We start from the raw sequence: 18,067 nt of genomic DNA on the forward strand, positions 1-18,067 counted from the left end.
CTCCAGCGCTGGAAAGCTTTTCTAATATTACAGTTTTTCTCCATTGGTTTGGCTCATTTCTTGAAACAGAAATTACTTTCTCAAAACTCTAAGATCATTTGGCAAAACTGTCTTACATTTCAGCACAACACTATAGCTCACTTGCAAAAGCTCATTTCTCTCTGAAAACAGTTCACTCATGTGTCAAAACTAAATTTCCTTCTCATTTAAACAGTCAGTGCCCCCAAAATGCTTCGTCCCTTTGGCATTGTGCCACTGCAAGTCAAAATGTTTAGATGTTTTGTCACTATGGCAGAGGACCATTGAAATATCCCTCATGTCCATCTTTCAGTCTTAGCCCAGTCCTTCATTGACAATGGTTACTGTACTGTTTTTTTTTTGTTCGTTTTTTTGTCTAGCTAACAGAATACAATTGTGTATAAAACTGAAAAAAAGAAATAGGATTTTGGGGTAAGAGTAGCCTCCAAGCTTTGACATCACACATTGCACTCATACTGCCAAGGAAATTGTAACCATTATCATTCACACACATAAAGTAACTTCCATACATCAGAGTAAAAAGAAAATGTATACAGCATAATATACTGTAATATAAACACACAAACAAAAAACAATGAAAATTACATACAACCTATAGTGCTGTAAATAAAGCTCCTTCGTTAGTCAAGTTCTAGTTTCACCTGACTGTCAATTGCTGTAATAAATTGATCAAATGTTCCAAGGATTCATATATGGTATTCATGGTATTATGTTCTTGACTAATTTTGACAATTGAACAGACTATTGTGCATGTGATGACTTATACAATGAAATGACGCTGACACGTTTTGGAGCGAACAACCATTAGACTGAGAATCTACAATCAGTTTAGATCAACAAGATCTATTGTGGAATTGTTCTAAATGTAGGCTACTTGTACTTAATCATTTGCAAAGATGTACTGAGACATTGAGACATGTACTTAGACATTTGCAATTTGATGAAATGAATGAGAAAATCAATTCTGTTGTGAACAATTGCCAAGTGGTTTGGAGGTTTGTCCATGTTGTTTTGAGAATGTAATTTCTGTTTCATGAAATAAGCTAAACCAATGGAGAAAAACTGTAACACGGATCCTAAAGCTCTTGCCTGATCTTAACCCTTCTTTTTCTAGTGATATTCTTCTTGACCTTTTCTCTTTTGTAAGAGAAACCATCTCTCTTTCTACAGTCTTTCTTCAAATCTCCCTCTTGCTCACTCTCTCTCCTCCCCCATCATGAGTGTATACGTCCCCTACTGCTGATTGGCTACAAGTGTGTTGTGCTGCTTGGTCCGATCCACTTTCAGCAGCTTTTCTAAGAAATCACTTACTGTACCTTTAACTAATAACATTTTTATGAAGTTCTTATAATTTAAATTAAACTTCTTAACTTCTTTCTGAAGAAGGTTTTCATGAATCTGGCCCCCTACAGTATATAGATATATGAGAGACCAATTAATGTCACTTTTTTTGGAAACAGTTATCACTTGCCATTCTGATTCAAATCCTGTCTAATAATACCAATGACTTTCCTTTCCTTCACTTGAATACTATCACATTCTCCTGAGCTGATGTTTGTGCGAACAGTCAGCTTCCAATACAAGGAGTACAGAATTTTCTTCCATGTATACTCAAATGTTACCTCTTTTTTCAGGAAAAAAACATATATATAAAGAATGTCAGATATTGAAATATAAAGGAATTTCATAATACTCTTCTTGTCTGTTTCTGTTTGCGTAGAGCTCTGTCAGCTACTTCACTGCTTGAGCAAACAGGATTGAGGCATCATGTGAGCCTGTAAGAGTTTGTTATATGATGTGTATAAACGGCTATCTATTGTGTCTCATATGAAATACTCTTTCTTGCTCTCATCCATGGCGTCCTGCAGGGCTGGGTCTCCACGAAGAGCAGCGTCTGCTGTCTCGGCAAACTCTGTGCCCTTGGCCTCATTGGTATGATATGTGCCCTTGTGCTGGTACATGTATCGCAGAATGATGGCCAGGAGGAGGAGAAGGACCAGACACACTGCAGCAATGACAGCTAAAGACAAAGAGAAAGAGAAAGAGAGAGGTTATATATTTGAAGATAACCTGTGGGCTGCAGCTATAAGGTTAGACTGAACTCAGTTTATTTCAGGACATTCACAGGAGTATACTGTATGGATGTTTATTAGTGAATAAAACGGATACATTTTTGTTTTTCTAATAGGAATATTCTGTGTTCATTACCACATTTAATGTTACACAAGAAATTAGTTTTTTGTGGTACTAGCCAACATTATGGCACAAATGCTGTTGATTTTACTGAACCTGGAACATTTTTCTGATTCAGTAGCTGATGCCAACCCATTTTGGAAGGGACACTATAGGCGGAATGACTACTTTTGTTTATCAGCATCTCCATATGCCCAGTTTGCCGATTATGTTAAAATGGCCAAATAATGGCTGATTAATTGGCCTATTGCTTGGTCTACGACTAGTTTTCAAGTTTATTTATTTATTTATTGTGATTAATTGGACTTCTTGACTCATTTTTAAGCTATAGTAAAGTGGTAATTTAAAAGAGAACCATGTTCAACATCGTTATATTAAAGGGTTAGTTCCCATTCAGTCAGTCACGTTCAACGTTACGTCGATACTGACGTAATGGGGTCTCGCTAGGGAGCCCAATCACCTCCAAGGATACAAAACAAGCCAATGGGAATTGGCCTGTGAGATTTACATGCCGGGCCCCTCCCCCGGCATCCGGGTATAAATAGGGCCGGCATACTCACCTTCATTCATACTTTTGCTTCGGAGCCGATCACATCGGATCTGCGCACTTCACCTCTAAAGGAAGAGTGAATTTCTAAGGAGAGCAAAAACAGCAATTATAATTGCTACAAGGACACGGTCCTACAACAGCAATTTTAATTGCTACCTTTGTTGTTTTTGTTCCGGTGGCCTGCTCGAGTCTCTCCAGCTGGTGGGAAGGCACATTCAGCGGTGGGGGTGACGACGCGCTGCCCACAGGACGGTGCTACGCCCATCCCTGGGTGCTTCGGCTGGTGAGGTATACTGAAAGAGCAAGCACGGGCGATCAGCGTCTTTTTCAAGATGGCTTTGCGTCCGTGTGTTTCTGGATGCGGTCGTTTCCTGACCTCTTCTGACGGCCACGATCACTGCCTCACGTGTCTGGGTAGACCGCACGCTGAGTCGGCGCTCGTGGATGGTGCATGCCCTCACTGCGAGGGCATGTCCATGTTGGTGTTGAGATCGCGTCTCTCCTTCTTTAACACGGAAGTGAGAGGCCCCTCTGTCACTACCCGGTGCCGGTGGCTGTAGCGGCCACCGGCCAGGTTAGTGCTCTGGGAGATCTGAGGATCACAGTGGGGGCCACTTCGTCGGGTCCGTCCCCACGAACCTCCCACTCCTCAACAACACCATGTGCCGTTGAGATGCCGCCTGCTGCCGCGGGGCCCTCTTCGGGGGTGCCCCACGTCACTTTCGGCGCTCCGGAAGAGGATCGGATGTCGATCGCTGCATCGGGGAGTGGGTTGAACAGCTCAGAGTCCGACGATGACTCCGAGCTTCCGCCCTCAGGGGCGGTTGCTCAGTCGGAGGCGGACTCTGAGTTAACAGCCATGCTTGCCCGGGCCGCCACGGGCATCGGGCTCGAGTGGAACCCTCCACCGTGTCCCGAGCGCTCGCGGCTGGATGACTGGTTTCTGGGGTCGGGCCGTAGCGCTCAGCTGCGTCCCGCCCCAGTGCCGTTCTTCCCGGAGGTGCATGAGGAGCTCCAGAAGACCTGGTTGGCACCTCACACTGCCAGACTGCGGTCTTCTGCCTCCTCCACTCTCACTACCTTCGATGGAGGAGCCGCCAAGGGATACGTGGACATCCCGCAGGTGGAACGTGCGATTGCGGTGCACTTGTGCCCGCAGTCCGCGGCCACCTGGCGGAATCGTCCGCGGCTCCCGTCCAAGGCGGGTAAGACCACGGCCGCTCTCGCTGCCAAGGCTTACTCTGCTGCTGGACAGGCGACTTCTGCCCTGCACGCCATGGCTATTCTGCAGGTCCATCAGGCTAAAGCCCTGAAGGACCTGCACGAGGGTAGTGCTGAACCAGGGTTGCTTCAAGAGCTGCGCGCCGCGACCGACCTCGCCCTCCGGGCGACGAAGGTCACGGCACGCGCCCTGGGTCAAACGATGTCCACCCTGGTGGTCCAGGAACGGCATCTTTGGTTGGACCTGGCTGAGATGAGGGAAGTCGACAAAGCTCGCTTTCTTGACGCCCCCATCTCCCAGGCCGGCCTCTTCGGCGACACCGTCGAGGACTTTGCCCAGCAGTTCTCGGCGGTGCAGAAGCAGACGGAGGCCATCAAGCACATCCTGCCCAGGCGTGATGATGCCACCAATCCGCCTCGGGCTGTGCCTCCGTCTGCTCCTCGCCGAGGGCGTCCCCCTGCGGCTCAGGCTCCTGTGAGGTCGGAACCCTCCCATCCTCCTCGAGCCACCCGCAAGAAGGCTACGCCCCCCGCCCAGACCGCCAAACCGCCTTCTAAAAAGAAGAAGGCGAAGAAGCGGCCCTGAGACGGGAGACCCGGAGGTTTTGGATGCTGCTCGGGAGACGGTGACCGCACCGCTCCCTCCCCCGGGACAGGGCCCGGGGGAAAATCCTGTGTTGTTTTTTTCTGTTCCGCCGCTGGCCTGCCTGAACTCGTTCTCGCGGAAAACAGCGGTCCCACTGAAACAATTTCAGAGGCTCCTGGGGCATATGGCATCCGCAGCCGCGGTCACGCCGCTCGGATTGCTCCATATGAGACCGCTCCAGCACTGGCTTCACGACCGAGTCCCGAGGTGGGCATGGCACCGCGGCTCACTCCGTGTGGTCATCACACCGGAGTGTCGCCGCACATTCAGCCCGTGGTCGGACCTTGCTTTTCTACGGGCCGGGGTGCCCCTAGTACAAGTGTCCAGGCATATTGTTGTCACAACAGATGCCTCCACCACCGGCTGGGGTGCCATATGCAGTGGCCAGTCGGCGTCGGGCTCCTGGACAGGACCCCGTCGCCATTGGCATATCAACTGCCTCGAGTTGCTGGCAGTACTCCTTGCGCTGCGCCGGTTTCGACCGCTGTTGCAGGGCAAGCATGTACTGGTCCGGACGGACAACACATCGACTGTAGCGTACATCAACCATCAGGGTGGTCTACGCTCCCGTCGCATGTCGCAACTCGCCCGCCATCTCCTCCTGTGGAGTCAGCGCCGACTCAGGTCGCTGCGCGCCTCCTACATCCCGGGCGAGCTCAATCGTGCGGCCGACGCGCTCTCACGACAGCTCACGCTCCCGGGGAATGGAGACTCCACCCCCAGGCGGTCCAGCTGATATGGAGCTGGTTCGGGGAAGCACAGGTGGACCTGTTCGCTTCTCGGGAATCCGCCCATTGCCAGTTGTTCTATTCGCTGACCGAGGGGACCCTCGGCACGGATGCACTGGCACACAGCTGGCCCCGGGGCCTACGCAAATATGCGTTTCCCCCAGTGAGCCTCCTTGCACAGACACTGTGCAAGGTCAGGGAGGACGAGGAGCAGGTCTTGCTAGTTGCGCCGTACTGGCCCAACCGGACCTGGTTCCCGGAACTCATGCTCCTCGTGACAGCCCATCCCTGGCGCATCCCCCTGAGGAAGGACCTCCTCTCTCAGGGGCAGGGCACCATATGGCACCCACGGCCCGATCTGTGGAACCTCCACGTGTGGTTCCTGGACGGGACGCGGCAGACTTAAGTGGCCTACCGCCCGCGGTAGTCGACACTATCACTTCGGCTAGAGCCCCCTCTACGAGGCGTGCCTATGCCATGAAGTGGAGTCTGTTCGTTGAGTGGTGTTCCTCCCGCCGGGAGGACCCCCGGAAATGCCCGGTCGGTGTTGTGCTTTCCTTCCTTCAAGAGGGTTTGGAACGGAGGCTGTCCCCTTCCACCCTGAAGGTCTATGTGGCCGCCATCGCAGCGCATCACGATGTGCTTGATGGCAAGTCACTAGGAAAGCACGACCTGATCATCAGGTTCCTCAGAGGCGCCAGGAGGTTAAATCCCCCTAGGCCTCGCCTCATTCCCTCCTGGGATCTCTCCATCGCCCTCTCGGGCCTTCGGAGAGCTCCCTTCGAGCCCCTCGAGACAGCTGAGCTGAAACATCTGTCTCTCAAGACAGTGCTCCTGACCGCGCTCGCCTCCTTCAAGAGGGTTGGGGACCTGCAAGCATTTTCGGTCAGCGATTCGTGCCTGGAATTCGGGCCGGCTTACTCTCACGTGATCTTGAGACCCCGGCCTGGATATGTGCCCAAGGTTCCCACCACTCCCTTCAGGGACCAGGTGGTGAACCTGCAAGCACTGCCCCCGGAGGAGGCAGACCCAGCCCTTGCGTTGCTGTGTCCCGTTCGTGCCCTGCGCGTTTACGTGGACCGCACGCAGAGCTTCAGAAGCTCTGAGCAGCTCTTTGTCTGTTTTGGAGGTCAGCAGAAGGGAAAGGCTGTCTCCAAACAGAGGTTGGCCCACTGGATAGTGGATGCCATCGCCTTGGCGTATCAGACCCAAGACGAGCCGTGCCCCCTCGGGTTGCGAGCTCACTCCACTCGGGGTGTTGCTTCTTCCTGGGCGTTGGCGCACGGCGCCTCTGTTGCAGACATCTGCAGAGCTGCGGGCTGGGCGACACCGAATACATTCGCGAGGTATTATAACCTCCGAGTGGAACCGGTGTCCACCCGTGTGCTTTCTACTCGTAGATAGCCAGGGGTGTTCGCTTGCTGTGCCATTTCCCTCGGGAGAGGGAATGCGTGCACTTTTCCCGCTCCTCAGTTCAGTTCCCCATAACGGCGAACCCTGTGGAGTTCCTCCTGCATCCTGCGGCGGCCAGACGTGGCGGAGGCGTCCGGCGCTAGGTCCAGTACTCGTGTGTATGCCCGGTTGGTCTGCCCTTGTACTGGGCTAGATGCCCATATGCTGTGATTCCCCTCGGGTAATCCCATATGTGTTTGTCCACGGTAAGGTTTCCCTGACGGTAAACCCGTGTCTTTCCCTGGGCGGCTTCGCTTTGCCCCGTCTCTGATTGCTAGTCATTCCTCCCGGAAGGTAGGACCTACATCAGAGATCTTCCATATGCGTTACTGTTCTCTGACCAGTCCATATGTGTCTTCCACACGTTACCTCCCTTCGGGCAGGGTGTGCTCTCCGTAGCTTTCCCCTCCTCGGGGAACGCTTTCCTGGCGTTTTTGTCGTTGCTGAAAAACGAGGGATTGAGTTCCGAAGCACTCTTCCCCGTGGGGTAGGAACAGCAGCTTCGACTTCTCCATGGTAACGCCCTGTCCTCTCCATCCCACCGGTATGGAAGACATTCCTGGGCTTGCCCTGGGCGCTGGAGGGTTGCGAGTATGGGCCGCATTTGCATTGACACGCCTCAGCCTGCCAGCACCTGCCTCCCTAACACTCGTAACGTGGTTTAGTTGCTATGGCGTTTTCCACGGGACCCCATTACGTCAGTATCGACGTAACGTCGAACGGGACTGACTGAATGGGAACGTCTAGGTTACTAGTGTAACCCCCGTTCCCAGAAGGAGGGAACGGAGACGTTACGTTCCCCTGCCATAGCTTTGAGCCACCGCTGAGCGGCCAGATACCTGTCTCGGCTCCTCAGCAAAAATATGAATGAAGGTGAGTATGCCGGCCCTATTTATACCCGGATGCCGGGGGAGGGGCCCGGCATGTAAATCTCACAGGCCAATTCCCATTGGCTTGTTTTGTATCCTTGGAGGTGATTGGGCTCCCTAGCGAGACCCCATTACGTCAGTATCGACGTAACGTCTCCGTTCCCTCCTTCTGGGAACGGGGGTTACACTAGTAACCTAGACGTTCACCCAAAAATGAAAATTATGTCTTTAATGACTCACCCCCAAACCCGTAAGACCTCCGTTCATCTTCGGAACACAGTTTAAGATATTTTAGATTTAGTCCGAGAGCTTTCCGTCCCTCCATTGAAAGTGTAGGTACGGTGCACTGTCCATGTCCAGAAGGGTAATAAAAACATCATCAAACTAGTCCATGTGACATCAGTGGGTTAGTTGACGCTGCTTCTTCAGTGACGCTACTTCTTCTTCTTCTTCTTCTTCTTCTACGGCGGTTGGCATCCAGCTTATTGGTGCATTACCGCCCCCTTCTGCTCCGGACAGTGACGTTGATGACGTGTTATGTAGTGCGCCCGAGCTTCGTTTACAGTCTGAGGGAGACGCACGCTATTTTCAAGCTATTCTACATTGTTTGTATTTTGGTATTGCTATATTTTTTAAAATGGTGCATAGGTGTGCATGTCGCGGATGTCCTAATCGCGTCACAGTCCGGAGTAGAAGAGGGCGGTAATGCACCAATAAGCTGGATGCCAACCGCCATAGAAGAAGAAGAAGAGGGTATGCACGTGACGTCACTGTTGACCGTTACGACTGCGGTCACGCCCACTGAGTGGCAAAAGACTGAGCGGCAGCATTGGTTTCAGCGTGAATGTCGCGAAAAACACACAAAACACATCCAAAACAGGAAAGAGCTTTGCGACTGGCTGTACAAATAACTTTGACACAAAACCCGAGGTATATATTTAAAGAGTGCCGAAAGCTACAGAAAAAAGAAGCAAATGGATCACTGCAATTCACAGAAACAGCTGGACTCCAGCAGAGAAACATGGATTTGCAGTTATCATTTTGTGTGGAATTGTTGGATTTTGAGGTAAAAATCATACCGTATATATTGAATTGTTATATATTATGTTGACAACTCATCAATGAAATATTTTCCATCTTATATTCTGCATCATTGGGTGTTTTTAAATAAACACTGACAAAAACTATTCTATAAAACTATATAAGTTTCAGGGCTGGACAATATGACGATATAACATTGATATAAGTGATTACTCGGATTTAAACCTACCTGTATTGTAGTTATATAAAATATTCACAGGCAGATTTGCTTTATGTATTTCCCCGGCGTTGAAATCAGGCACATATAAATGTCAGGAAACACGATTCCTGGCTGCATGTCAATATCCATCGATTAGGTTTATTTGACAAGTTGCAAGGAACACTTTCGAGTCCAACCTTTAGTGTAATCGTTTGTTTTACTCGAGTTTTCGCAGTTTCCCCAATTAAATCCAGTCATGCGGCAGGTTTTTTAGCCACTCAGTCCAGCTGAGGGAGCACGTTTTCGGCGGGAAAGTGACGTTGATGCATACCCTCGATACACAGACCCGGAAGAGAAGACAATGTTGAATAAAGTCGTATTTTTTGTTATTTTTGGACCAAAATGTATTTTAGATGCTTCAAGAAATTCTAACTAACCCACTGATGTCACATGGACTACTTTGATAATGTTTTTATTACCGTTCTGGACATGAACAGTCTATCGTACAAACACTTTCAATGGAGGGACAGAAAGCTGTCGGACTAAATCTAAAATATCTTAAACTGTGTTCCGAAGATGAACGGAGGTCTTGCGGGTTTGGAACGACATGAGGGTGAGTCATTAATGACATAATTTTAATTTGGGTGAACTAACCCTTTAAGATGTTAGGACAGGGAACTGAGTGTAAATTTCGCTAATAAAAATATTGACAGACTTAACCACTGAAAGCAAAACTTAAGAATGTCCTGCCTGTAGAGAACAGCAGTAATTCACACAGCACAAACAAACTAATATGCACAATGAAATACACAAATTTTATCCTGATATGCAAGACCAGTTATCTGAAAAAGGTTTTGAGTGCACGTATCATTAGAACCCTGCTGAGGTTTTACTGACTCCAATTACTTCTGTGCATGAGAACAAACCCACACACTGATTATTCATGTGTAAATGAGCTAAAGTGAGACCACGGTGGTCTTTTCTTTTTTTTTTGCTCAGCCACAGATCTTTGGAGGCCAGGAAACATCTTGTGCACAAATTACCTCTCATTTGTACAGAAATCCTCCAAGCCTCTCTGACCATCATCAAAGTGCTGTTCTCAAAATGTTCTCATAACTACACCTCGGACAGCCATGCATTCTGATTAAATAACATTTTTTTTTTGCAAGTAACACATTGATAATATTTCATTATGGTATATGAGATATTTTATCAGTGCCTAGTTTTGTTTGGAGAGCTCATAAATGTGTTAAATGGACTGGATATTCAGAAATGAAAATTGATGTTTTCCCCTGCCTGCTGCCTTTCATATCACAGCTCAGAATAGCTGTTAGAGAAAGGTTTTGGACTGTGCGTGTTCCTGTCGTGCTATCTACCACATAATTTTTCTGTGCCTTCAAAGCAATTAGTCACATGACATCTACAAGTTAGGTGCTTTTTTTAGATTTGCACAAAACAATTGTGCCCAGAACTAAATGTACCCATCATAAGCCTAAGTAGACGGAGAAACAACTGGCACCAAAAGTCGATCTACTAAGGCCTAGCATACTTTTGGGAAATGCAGCCCTGACTTTTTTAAGTTACATCAACGAAAGTCATTTTTAAGGGTCAGAGCAGGTAGAAATAGTGACTTCAGGCAAAAGCTGCACATTTTTACAGTGTAGGTGAATTGAGGGCATGTTGGATATTTGAAAGTTTGTGAGTTGTTACAACACTTACCCCCAACTATGGCTTCAAAGTATGATCCCCCTAAAGACAAAAAGGAAATATTTAAAAATTGGTTATTGTACATGATAAAACAGAATAGTCATATCACATATCCCCTTGTCAGTTTTGAATTTTTAATGGTTTCACTCATACATTTAGGTAAGAATTTCTAATAGAAGTACATATAATGACTAAACAGAGTAAGGCAATAAAGTATGAAGAAACTGTCATTAAACGTTCCAGTTCTAGTACTGTTACTGTCATGCTGATTTTAAGTGTACATGTATTTACATGTAATTAAAGTTTAGTGCTCTGTTGGATCTTTTCTCTATGGCTAGAGTTCTGAAACATTTTCAAGATAAATGATTTTTTAGGAGTGCTGCATGCAGCCACGTACTGTATCTCTACAACAAAATCTTTCCACGCCTCACTGATCCCTCGCCAAACACGTACTGTTGACTTTCTTCCTGTGTTGTAATAACACACGTGAATCTTTCATGATGCTTTGTTTTTATAGACAGCTGTCTCCCCCGCTGTATTGTAGCGAGACTCATTCTCTCCATCACCATGGGGACAAAAAGCTCGTTAAAGAAAGTGATTGAAGATAATCATGAATTATTGCAAAGGCAACATCTGCTGCCTTGACTTGACTTTCACTGAAGGACAGGCAAATCAAAGATGTTGCTTTCAAAATGGAGATGGATCTAGTGAGACCCCAAAACTATTTTTAAACAGAAAGGATAATGCACGTTTGACCAAGCAGATGCCCCCAAAACATGAACAATTAAGCTCCCTCATTAGTGTCTAATAACCTGTTACATTGTGATTAAAAGCTCATTGTGATTTGGTGTTTACAGCGTGACTATATGTGGAGTAATTAAGGAGGCATAGAACATTCACATTTGGGTAATGTGAAGGGTATGAAGGTGTGTTTGAAGGTATAACCGCCACTCATGTGATCTTTAATGTTACCTTATATGACTTCAGTAATTAGTTGTCCTTTAGAAATGGAGGAGTAATATAAAAAATATATAAATAAAAATAAAAATAAAAATGACAACCTCACAGAGGCTCTGAGCCAGTGAATTATTTATAAATCAATCAAGTTCTTCCAGCTCTACCAAACCACATTTCAGAAAAAAATAGGAAGGCTGGATGAAATATATCTCTCTAATAGAGTAGGGGCTGGTCTTGGTTTCACAAAGTACTGCACACTTTTACTGTAAGTCATCATCATTTTAACACCCAGATGTGTGACCTCAAAACTATCCTTAGCTATGAAAATTCACCCTATTTATTTTCTAAATGCATGTTATTCATCTTATTTTGTACGATTCATTAATGCATTTATTTTTGACACATTTTTATTGACTACACAATTTGTTATTACAATATCATAAAAAATTTCCAATCATTCTCCAATTTTTTCCAGTCAACTCCAGCCAAAACCTCCCCTTTCTTACAATCAACTGCAAGCTCACATTCAGATCAGCCTCCATCTATTCAGCAACCAAGATTGAACCAAGACCCCGCCCTATATATATATTTTTTCATTTTTCAATAATCTGTTTCATTCAGATGTATGTCACAATTTGGAAGAAAAGATCTGTTGCTACTTCCATTACATCGCAACTGTAATGGTGCATTCCTTATTTTTCTTTCTTAAAAAGTTTTACAAATAAATGTAATAGTAGTATTTTTTTTTTTTTAAATCTTTAAAATCATAATACTAATGGAGACTGCAGTTGTATAAGTAAACAAATAAAAGCAGTTTTTGTACATGGAATGGCCATCTAATGGAGTTTGTGATTGAGGTCACATGACCAGTTGAATATTATACGCTTTATCTTACAGTGCATTCCAAACGGGATATATCGCCCTCCGCCCTCATGGCCGCCATATTGAAGGTTCGTTCCAAACCGAAGTGCTCAAAACTGGCCACTTCAAAGGGCCCTTCGGAATGAAGGATTTAATTGTCTGGTAATTGTCTGATGGACACTTCGGGCCCCCATGATCCTTTGCACAGTGAAGTTGTTTGTCGTCACAGAATGGGTACCGGAGGCTCGGAGTTCGATTTTACCTATAAATGTATGTATAGTATTTACTATACTACTGTAATATTTATACGAGTTAGATTTAGTACATTATTATGGTCAAAACGACATTGTACTTCAACAAAAATACTTTACAGCTCCCTTTATCAGTCCATTCAAATGTTACAAATACATAGACACAATATACAATATGGTGCGATAAACCAAAAATAAATAAATATATAAATTAACCTAAAACAAAAAGGCGCAGCTTGCACAATCTACTCCTCCTTGATTGTTACGTTAAGATGACACAGAAGTCTGTTCCAAAAAAAGATTTTTTTTGACCCCTACACCCTTCATCCCTTCGAAGCTCTCACTCCAGAGGGTAAACCCTTTGAAGGGATTGGGGCATAGGGATGAGCCCTTCTGAATGGAACGCAGGGTTAGTAATCCCTCTGTTAGTGTGGCATTGGTAACTGAAAGTTTTCTTTTGTAATGCTACATCCACACCACTAGGTGTCAATATAAGCCTAAGACAACTGTGATGTTAACCAACGAGCAAAAAATGAGTGCACCTTTAGGCTGCGTCCGAAAACTGTAAAATGCTGCCTTCTGAGGATACATTTCAAGGTAGGAAGGCATCAAGGCATGTCCGAATCCAATGTTAGCTTCGCTTCCTGTTTCCTGAGATACCTTCATCTGATCGATTTTTGAAGGAAGCATAGATGTATCCTTAGCTGCCTTTGATATCCCAATATATATTTGATATATTCCATTCTGTGACAGTTGAGCTAGAAAAATAAAGATGGCGTCCGAAAGTTGCGTTTGCTGCTCAGTTTGTGTATAAATGTACGATTTTGACCAACATATTTCAATTTTGATATAATTTCTATAGAGAAATTACAACTGTAATAATAAAATATTTGTTTAGTTCTCACCAAAGCTCGCGCTATATTGCTGTATATCATTAAACTATTACGCTGCCTCAGAAGTCTGTCCGAAATCAGTTTCGTGAGGTACCTTCATGTACAAACGCTGCCGTACAAGTCATTCTCTTATAAGACAGTGAGGCAGCAAGACAGCTACCTAGGTTTTCGGACGCAGCCTTAGAGTCGGCATGAAATGGCAGTTACTAGTCGTTTTTTTTCCCTCTATTGTGGTGTATATAAAAATGTAGGATGGGACTTCAATTCCGTACTCTGGAATTGATTGGATCATAGGAAGATGGAAATGCAGATCTGAATGCCAGTTTGCAGTCATTTGTGGGAGATATTTAGAGAACAGATGTTGTTTCGAGGAGGAGGAAAGGTTAATATTTTTGATTTAAGATTACGAGATCATTTGAATTTAAAAATTAAATGTGCACGCATAAATCATTTATAATAACCACTGCGACATTCTGTGACTTTAACAGTGCTAAAATGTCCTATGGTTTTAGCTGATAGAGAAGTTGGGAAAGTTGGATCATTCAAAAGGAGCATGAAGAACACAGTTGTTTTTATATCTCATAGGTCACATTTTCATTTCTATTCAGTGAACAGAGAGGCAAACTGTTGAAATCTATTTAGGACTTGAAGCTGAAGTGTGGAATTTCTGCACCGCTAGCTTCACCGAACCAAATTGCAAAAATAATGATCGCTTTCAAATAGAAAATCTTGCTACAAACTCACCACTGGCTGAGCCAAACAGAGTGATGTTTTGACAACAACACAAAACAGAGGTGTTGCACATATTGGGAACATCAACCAACACATGGCTTACTCTGCATTAAATTTGGATAGTATAAAGTATTTTAATTATACTCTTCACAGTTAAATCTAGCACATGAAGTGTAAAGTGTGGGATGGGGAATCTTGAAATTTCAGGCTAATATATACTTATCTTCTCATTCTACTGCTGAAATACTTGGTATAGTGGTTGTTAAGCCCGTTATAAAAGATCTTTCTAAGTTACACTCAGTGTAGAGCCATAACACCCCAGGACGGATTAAATCTCTGCTAAATTTGCCATGCAAACACGAGGGAGCCTGTCTCGCCTGGAGGCGTCCCCTCGTTAGCCTCGTTAGTGAAATCCGCCAGCCGCTGTGACATGGAGGAGGACATCTGTGCTGCGTGGCCAGATCTGAAGAACAGCTTTTTTTTTTTTTTCACAGCCTGCCATGAAACCCGATGGGTTGGACCTGAAAGATGATGAGGGCCAAAGGCATTCCACCCTCTCTCTCACTTCTGCCACACAGACCCAGGGCAGAGCAGACCCAGCAGCAAGACATTTGCTTTCATCACCTTCCCAGAAGTGGAGCTAATCTTGCCCAAAGCCGGCTTTTGAAGCGCACTGGTAATTGTCTCCCGATAGGATGGACAGCAAAACCAGCAGCCAGAATGAATTCCAGTCCCTTCAGTTCTTGGGTGGGAAACGCATTAAGCTGATAATTTTCCAGCTTGAATTAATGCAAATTTCTCATTGTTGCTATGCCCAGTGCCCAAACTGTAAATCTGTCCAAATTTCAGCAAACTGGAGAACTACCAAAGCAATGGCATTTAGCTTTGATCGGAACATTTTATTCATGGGGACAACCAATGATCTGGCTCTCATCCGTTAGCCTCGTACACATTGGATAAGTAGGTAAACAGCCTTAAATATCTACTTTTAAGGTATGGTCATATTAGGCGCACATAATCAGGTGCACGCAAAAGTCACTTTCATATGAAGCAGCAATTTCACTGAACAACAGTAAATGTGATGAGTTTTTTTTATTGTTTTAGAATTTTATCAGATGTTGAAGTCATCAGTTAATTTGCCTAACAGCAGGCAGAAGACACCTAAACTACTGTTTCCTCTTGTAATTTGCTAGCAGCACTTTGCATGCTGAGTTTGATACTGCCGCTCCCTTTGATTTCACTAAGGTAAAGTGTATCATAAAAGGCCCATCACCTCCCTGGGTGTACACTAGACAAGCTCTATAGTACATTGTCGAAACCACACGAACGGAGGTCCTTGTCTCATCATTGAGGTGATGAAGTGCCAGGGCAGGCCTTCATGTTTCATGTAGAGAATTAACAGCTCCTTCGATGTCTGTCAGGAAAGCACTCAACTGTGGCCAACTGCCTGTGCCAAAATGAGAGTGAAAACAGCCACTAAACGCCTGACTAAACTCTCTATTAGACACTTCTTTCCTCTCATTCTTTGTCTCTCTGGCACCTCTCAGATGATGTCTGTTGTTTATTATTCATCATCCTTTTAAAAGAGCAGTTTAAAAATGGACAGACGCAGGTACACTTGAAAACTGGAAGTTCATTTCATTCAGGCAGTCAGTCTTTCTAACATTTTTTGTTTGGTATTGATTGGCAAACAAAGATCAAGCAGGGTTGCTAACCATAAAATTAAGCTTTTAAACAAATTATTTGCCAATGGTCAGACAAACAGGCAGTCCTAGTCCAAACTTATACAGCTGGTTGAGCCAATGTTGCTGTGCTGGACTGGTTGGGATGAAATGTTTTGACAGTGTTTTCTGGGAAATCAAATGGCTTTCTTACAGTTACCACTGAATATTTTAATACAAATACTGAAAATTACACACTTCAGCTTTAGACCAGCTGGTAGTAAAATGTAAGCCCAAAAACTGCTCTGTGAGGGAGCATTAAAATCTAAGCAGCTTCATCTTAGTTTTTTTTAATTGCTTTGATGCAATTTCAACAAGCAAGTGTACAATTTTCAAAACTCTTAGTACTAATATTATAACAGATCATTAAAAGTGCACTTTTTTTCAAACATTTTTCAATAGTGTTAGTACAATACACAAAATGTAATTTCACTACACAAAATAAGTGTTTCATCTATATAAATGTTTCATTCACAGTAACTGCCTTTCATAATGCTCTTGCTATCAAACTTTTGATTTGCATCTCTTCTTGTTCTGTATAATATATTTGTCTATTATGTAATCCAACTGAACCTAATGATTAATCAATGAATCATTTAGTACACCTATAGATTTCTATAGATGTTGATTCTGTCTGTGTGTGTGTGTGCGCGTGCATGCGTGTGTGTGTGTGTGTGTGTGTGTGTGTGTGTGTGTGTGACAGACAGATTTGCAATTTGTGAACATAGAGCAGGATAGAGTACAAGGGAGAGGAAGCCAATGACTGTGTAACATCAGACTGATCAGAGATGCATCAGGAGAAAGGAGACAGATGGCATGAAATACAACATTTTACATTACAGTATGCCATACTGTAACTCACCCTTCATCTTTAAAGTTCAACTACAGTAGCGCATATGGCACAGTGATAACATTTACTGTATTGGCAGCACACCTCATGGCCATTTCATAGCTTCGTCTGAGCTTTTGATAATACACTGAAAAGATACTATTACAAACATTGTGGATTTTATGTTACGTAAGATATATAATGTAAGTGTATTTTCTGTTTTCTAATGTGGCATCTGTAGCCTGTATTACTTTAATTATTTCAGCAACAAGGGTGATTTGAAACATGTATCTTGCATTGTTTGCTATTGAATTAACTGAATTGAAAGAAGATCATGCTGTTGTTTCCGTGATTAAAACAAATGTTCTCATTACATATCAAAATTATCTTCTATTTTGAAACAATGATTATGTAGAATGAAAATATGTACAACTAGAATGAAAGCATGAGATCAGGTTTTGAAAGAATTACTAGCTGTGTTACAAGTGTCAGTGTGATCAGTTCAGAGTTTTGAAAATGTACAACTTGTGAAAATAGTACCAAAGCGAATAAAAAAACTGTAAATAGCCCATTGCCAATGAGGACATTGACAATAGATGATAACCTGAGGGAGCTGCAGAGCAGCTTCAGCTTATAATGAACCTCTAACAAACCATACAAACGCTCAGTCCTAGTTAATCAACATATTTTAATTAGATACACTTTCTGTGGTGCAGTAGTCACAGCAAGCAAGAATAAGGCCACCACATTGCTGAAAGTCTATGTAGTACCCTGTAAAAATGACTAATGGATTTCATGGATTTACATATTCTCTGCTCCCCAGAGAAGGTAAGAATAAGAATTCATTCCCACAGTCCTTTAGTGCAAAGGTGTTCAAGGGAGTCCAAAGGATGGATGAATGGATGGATGGATGGATATAAATGGTCAGATGATTGATAGATAGATAGATAGATAGATAGATAGATAGATAGATAGATAGATAGATAGATAGATAGATAGATAGATAGATAGATAGATAGATAGATAGATAGATAGATAGATAGATAGATAGATAGATAGATAGATAGATAGATAGATAGATAGATAGATTCTCATGTATAAAGACCTACGGATAAGGATGAAAACACTGTGAACTGTGATAAATTATAACTAACATTAATATATATGTATACATAACA

The 18,067-nt window shown here is 44.1% G+C and overlaps 1 protein-coding gene across 2 annotated transcripts in view; it reads right to left on the bottom strand.

Annotated features, from left to right (window-relative positions):
• Positions 1–368: 368 nt before the first annotated feature.
• The window catches only part of gypc (glycophorin C (Gerbich blood group)), a 32,543-nt gene continuing 14,844 nt past the window's right edge, over positions 369–18,067 (bottom strand). For both annotated transcript variants that reach the window (XM_048194073.1, XM_048194072.1), the window contains exons 3-4: positions 10,658–10,687; positions 369–2,059 (exon numbers count right to left, since the gene is read on the bottom strand). In XM_048194073.1, the coding sequence (XP_048050030.1) occupies positions 1,863–2,059; positions 10,658–10,687 (227 nt within the window). In that variant the 3' untranslated portion in view covers positions 369–1,862. The remainder of the gene's footprint in view (positions 2,060–10,657; positions 10,688–18,067) is intronic.

This window comes from Megalobrama amblycephala, linkage group LG6 (assembly GCF_018812025.1).
Source record: "Megalobrama amblycephala isolate DHTTF-2021 linkage group LG6, ASM1881202v1, whole genome shotgun sequence".
NCBI lineage: Eukaryota > Metazoa > Chordata > Actinopteri > Cypriniformes > Xenocyprididae > Megalobrama > Megalobrama amblycephala.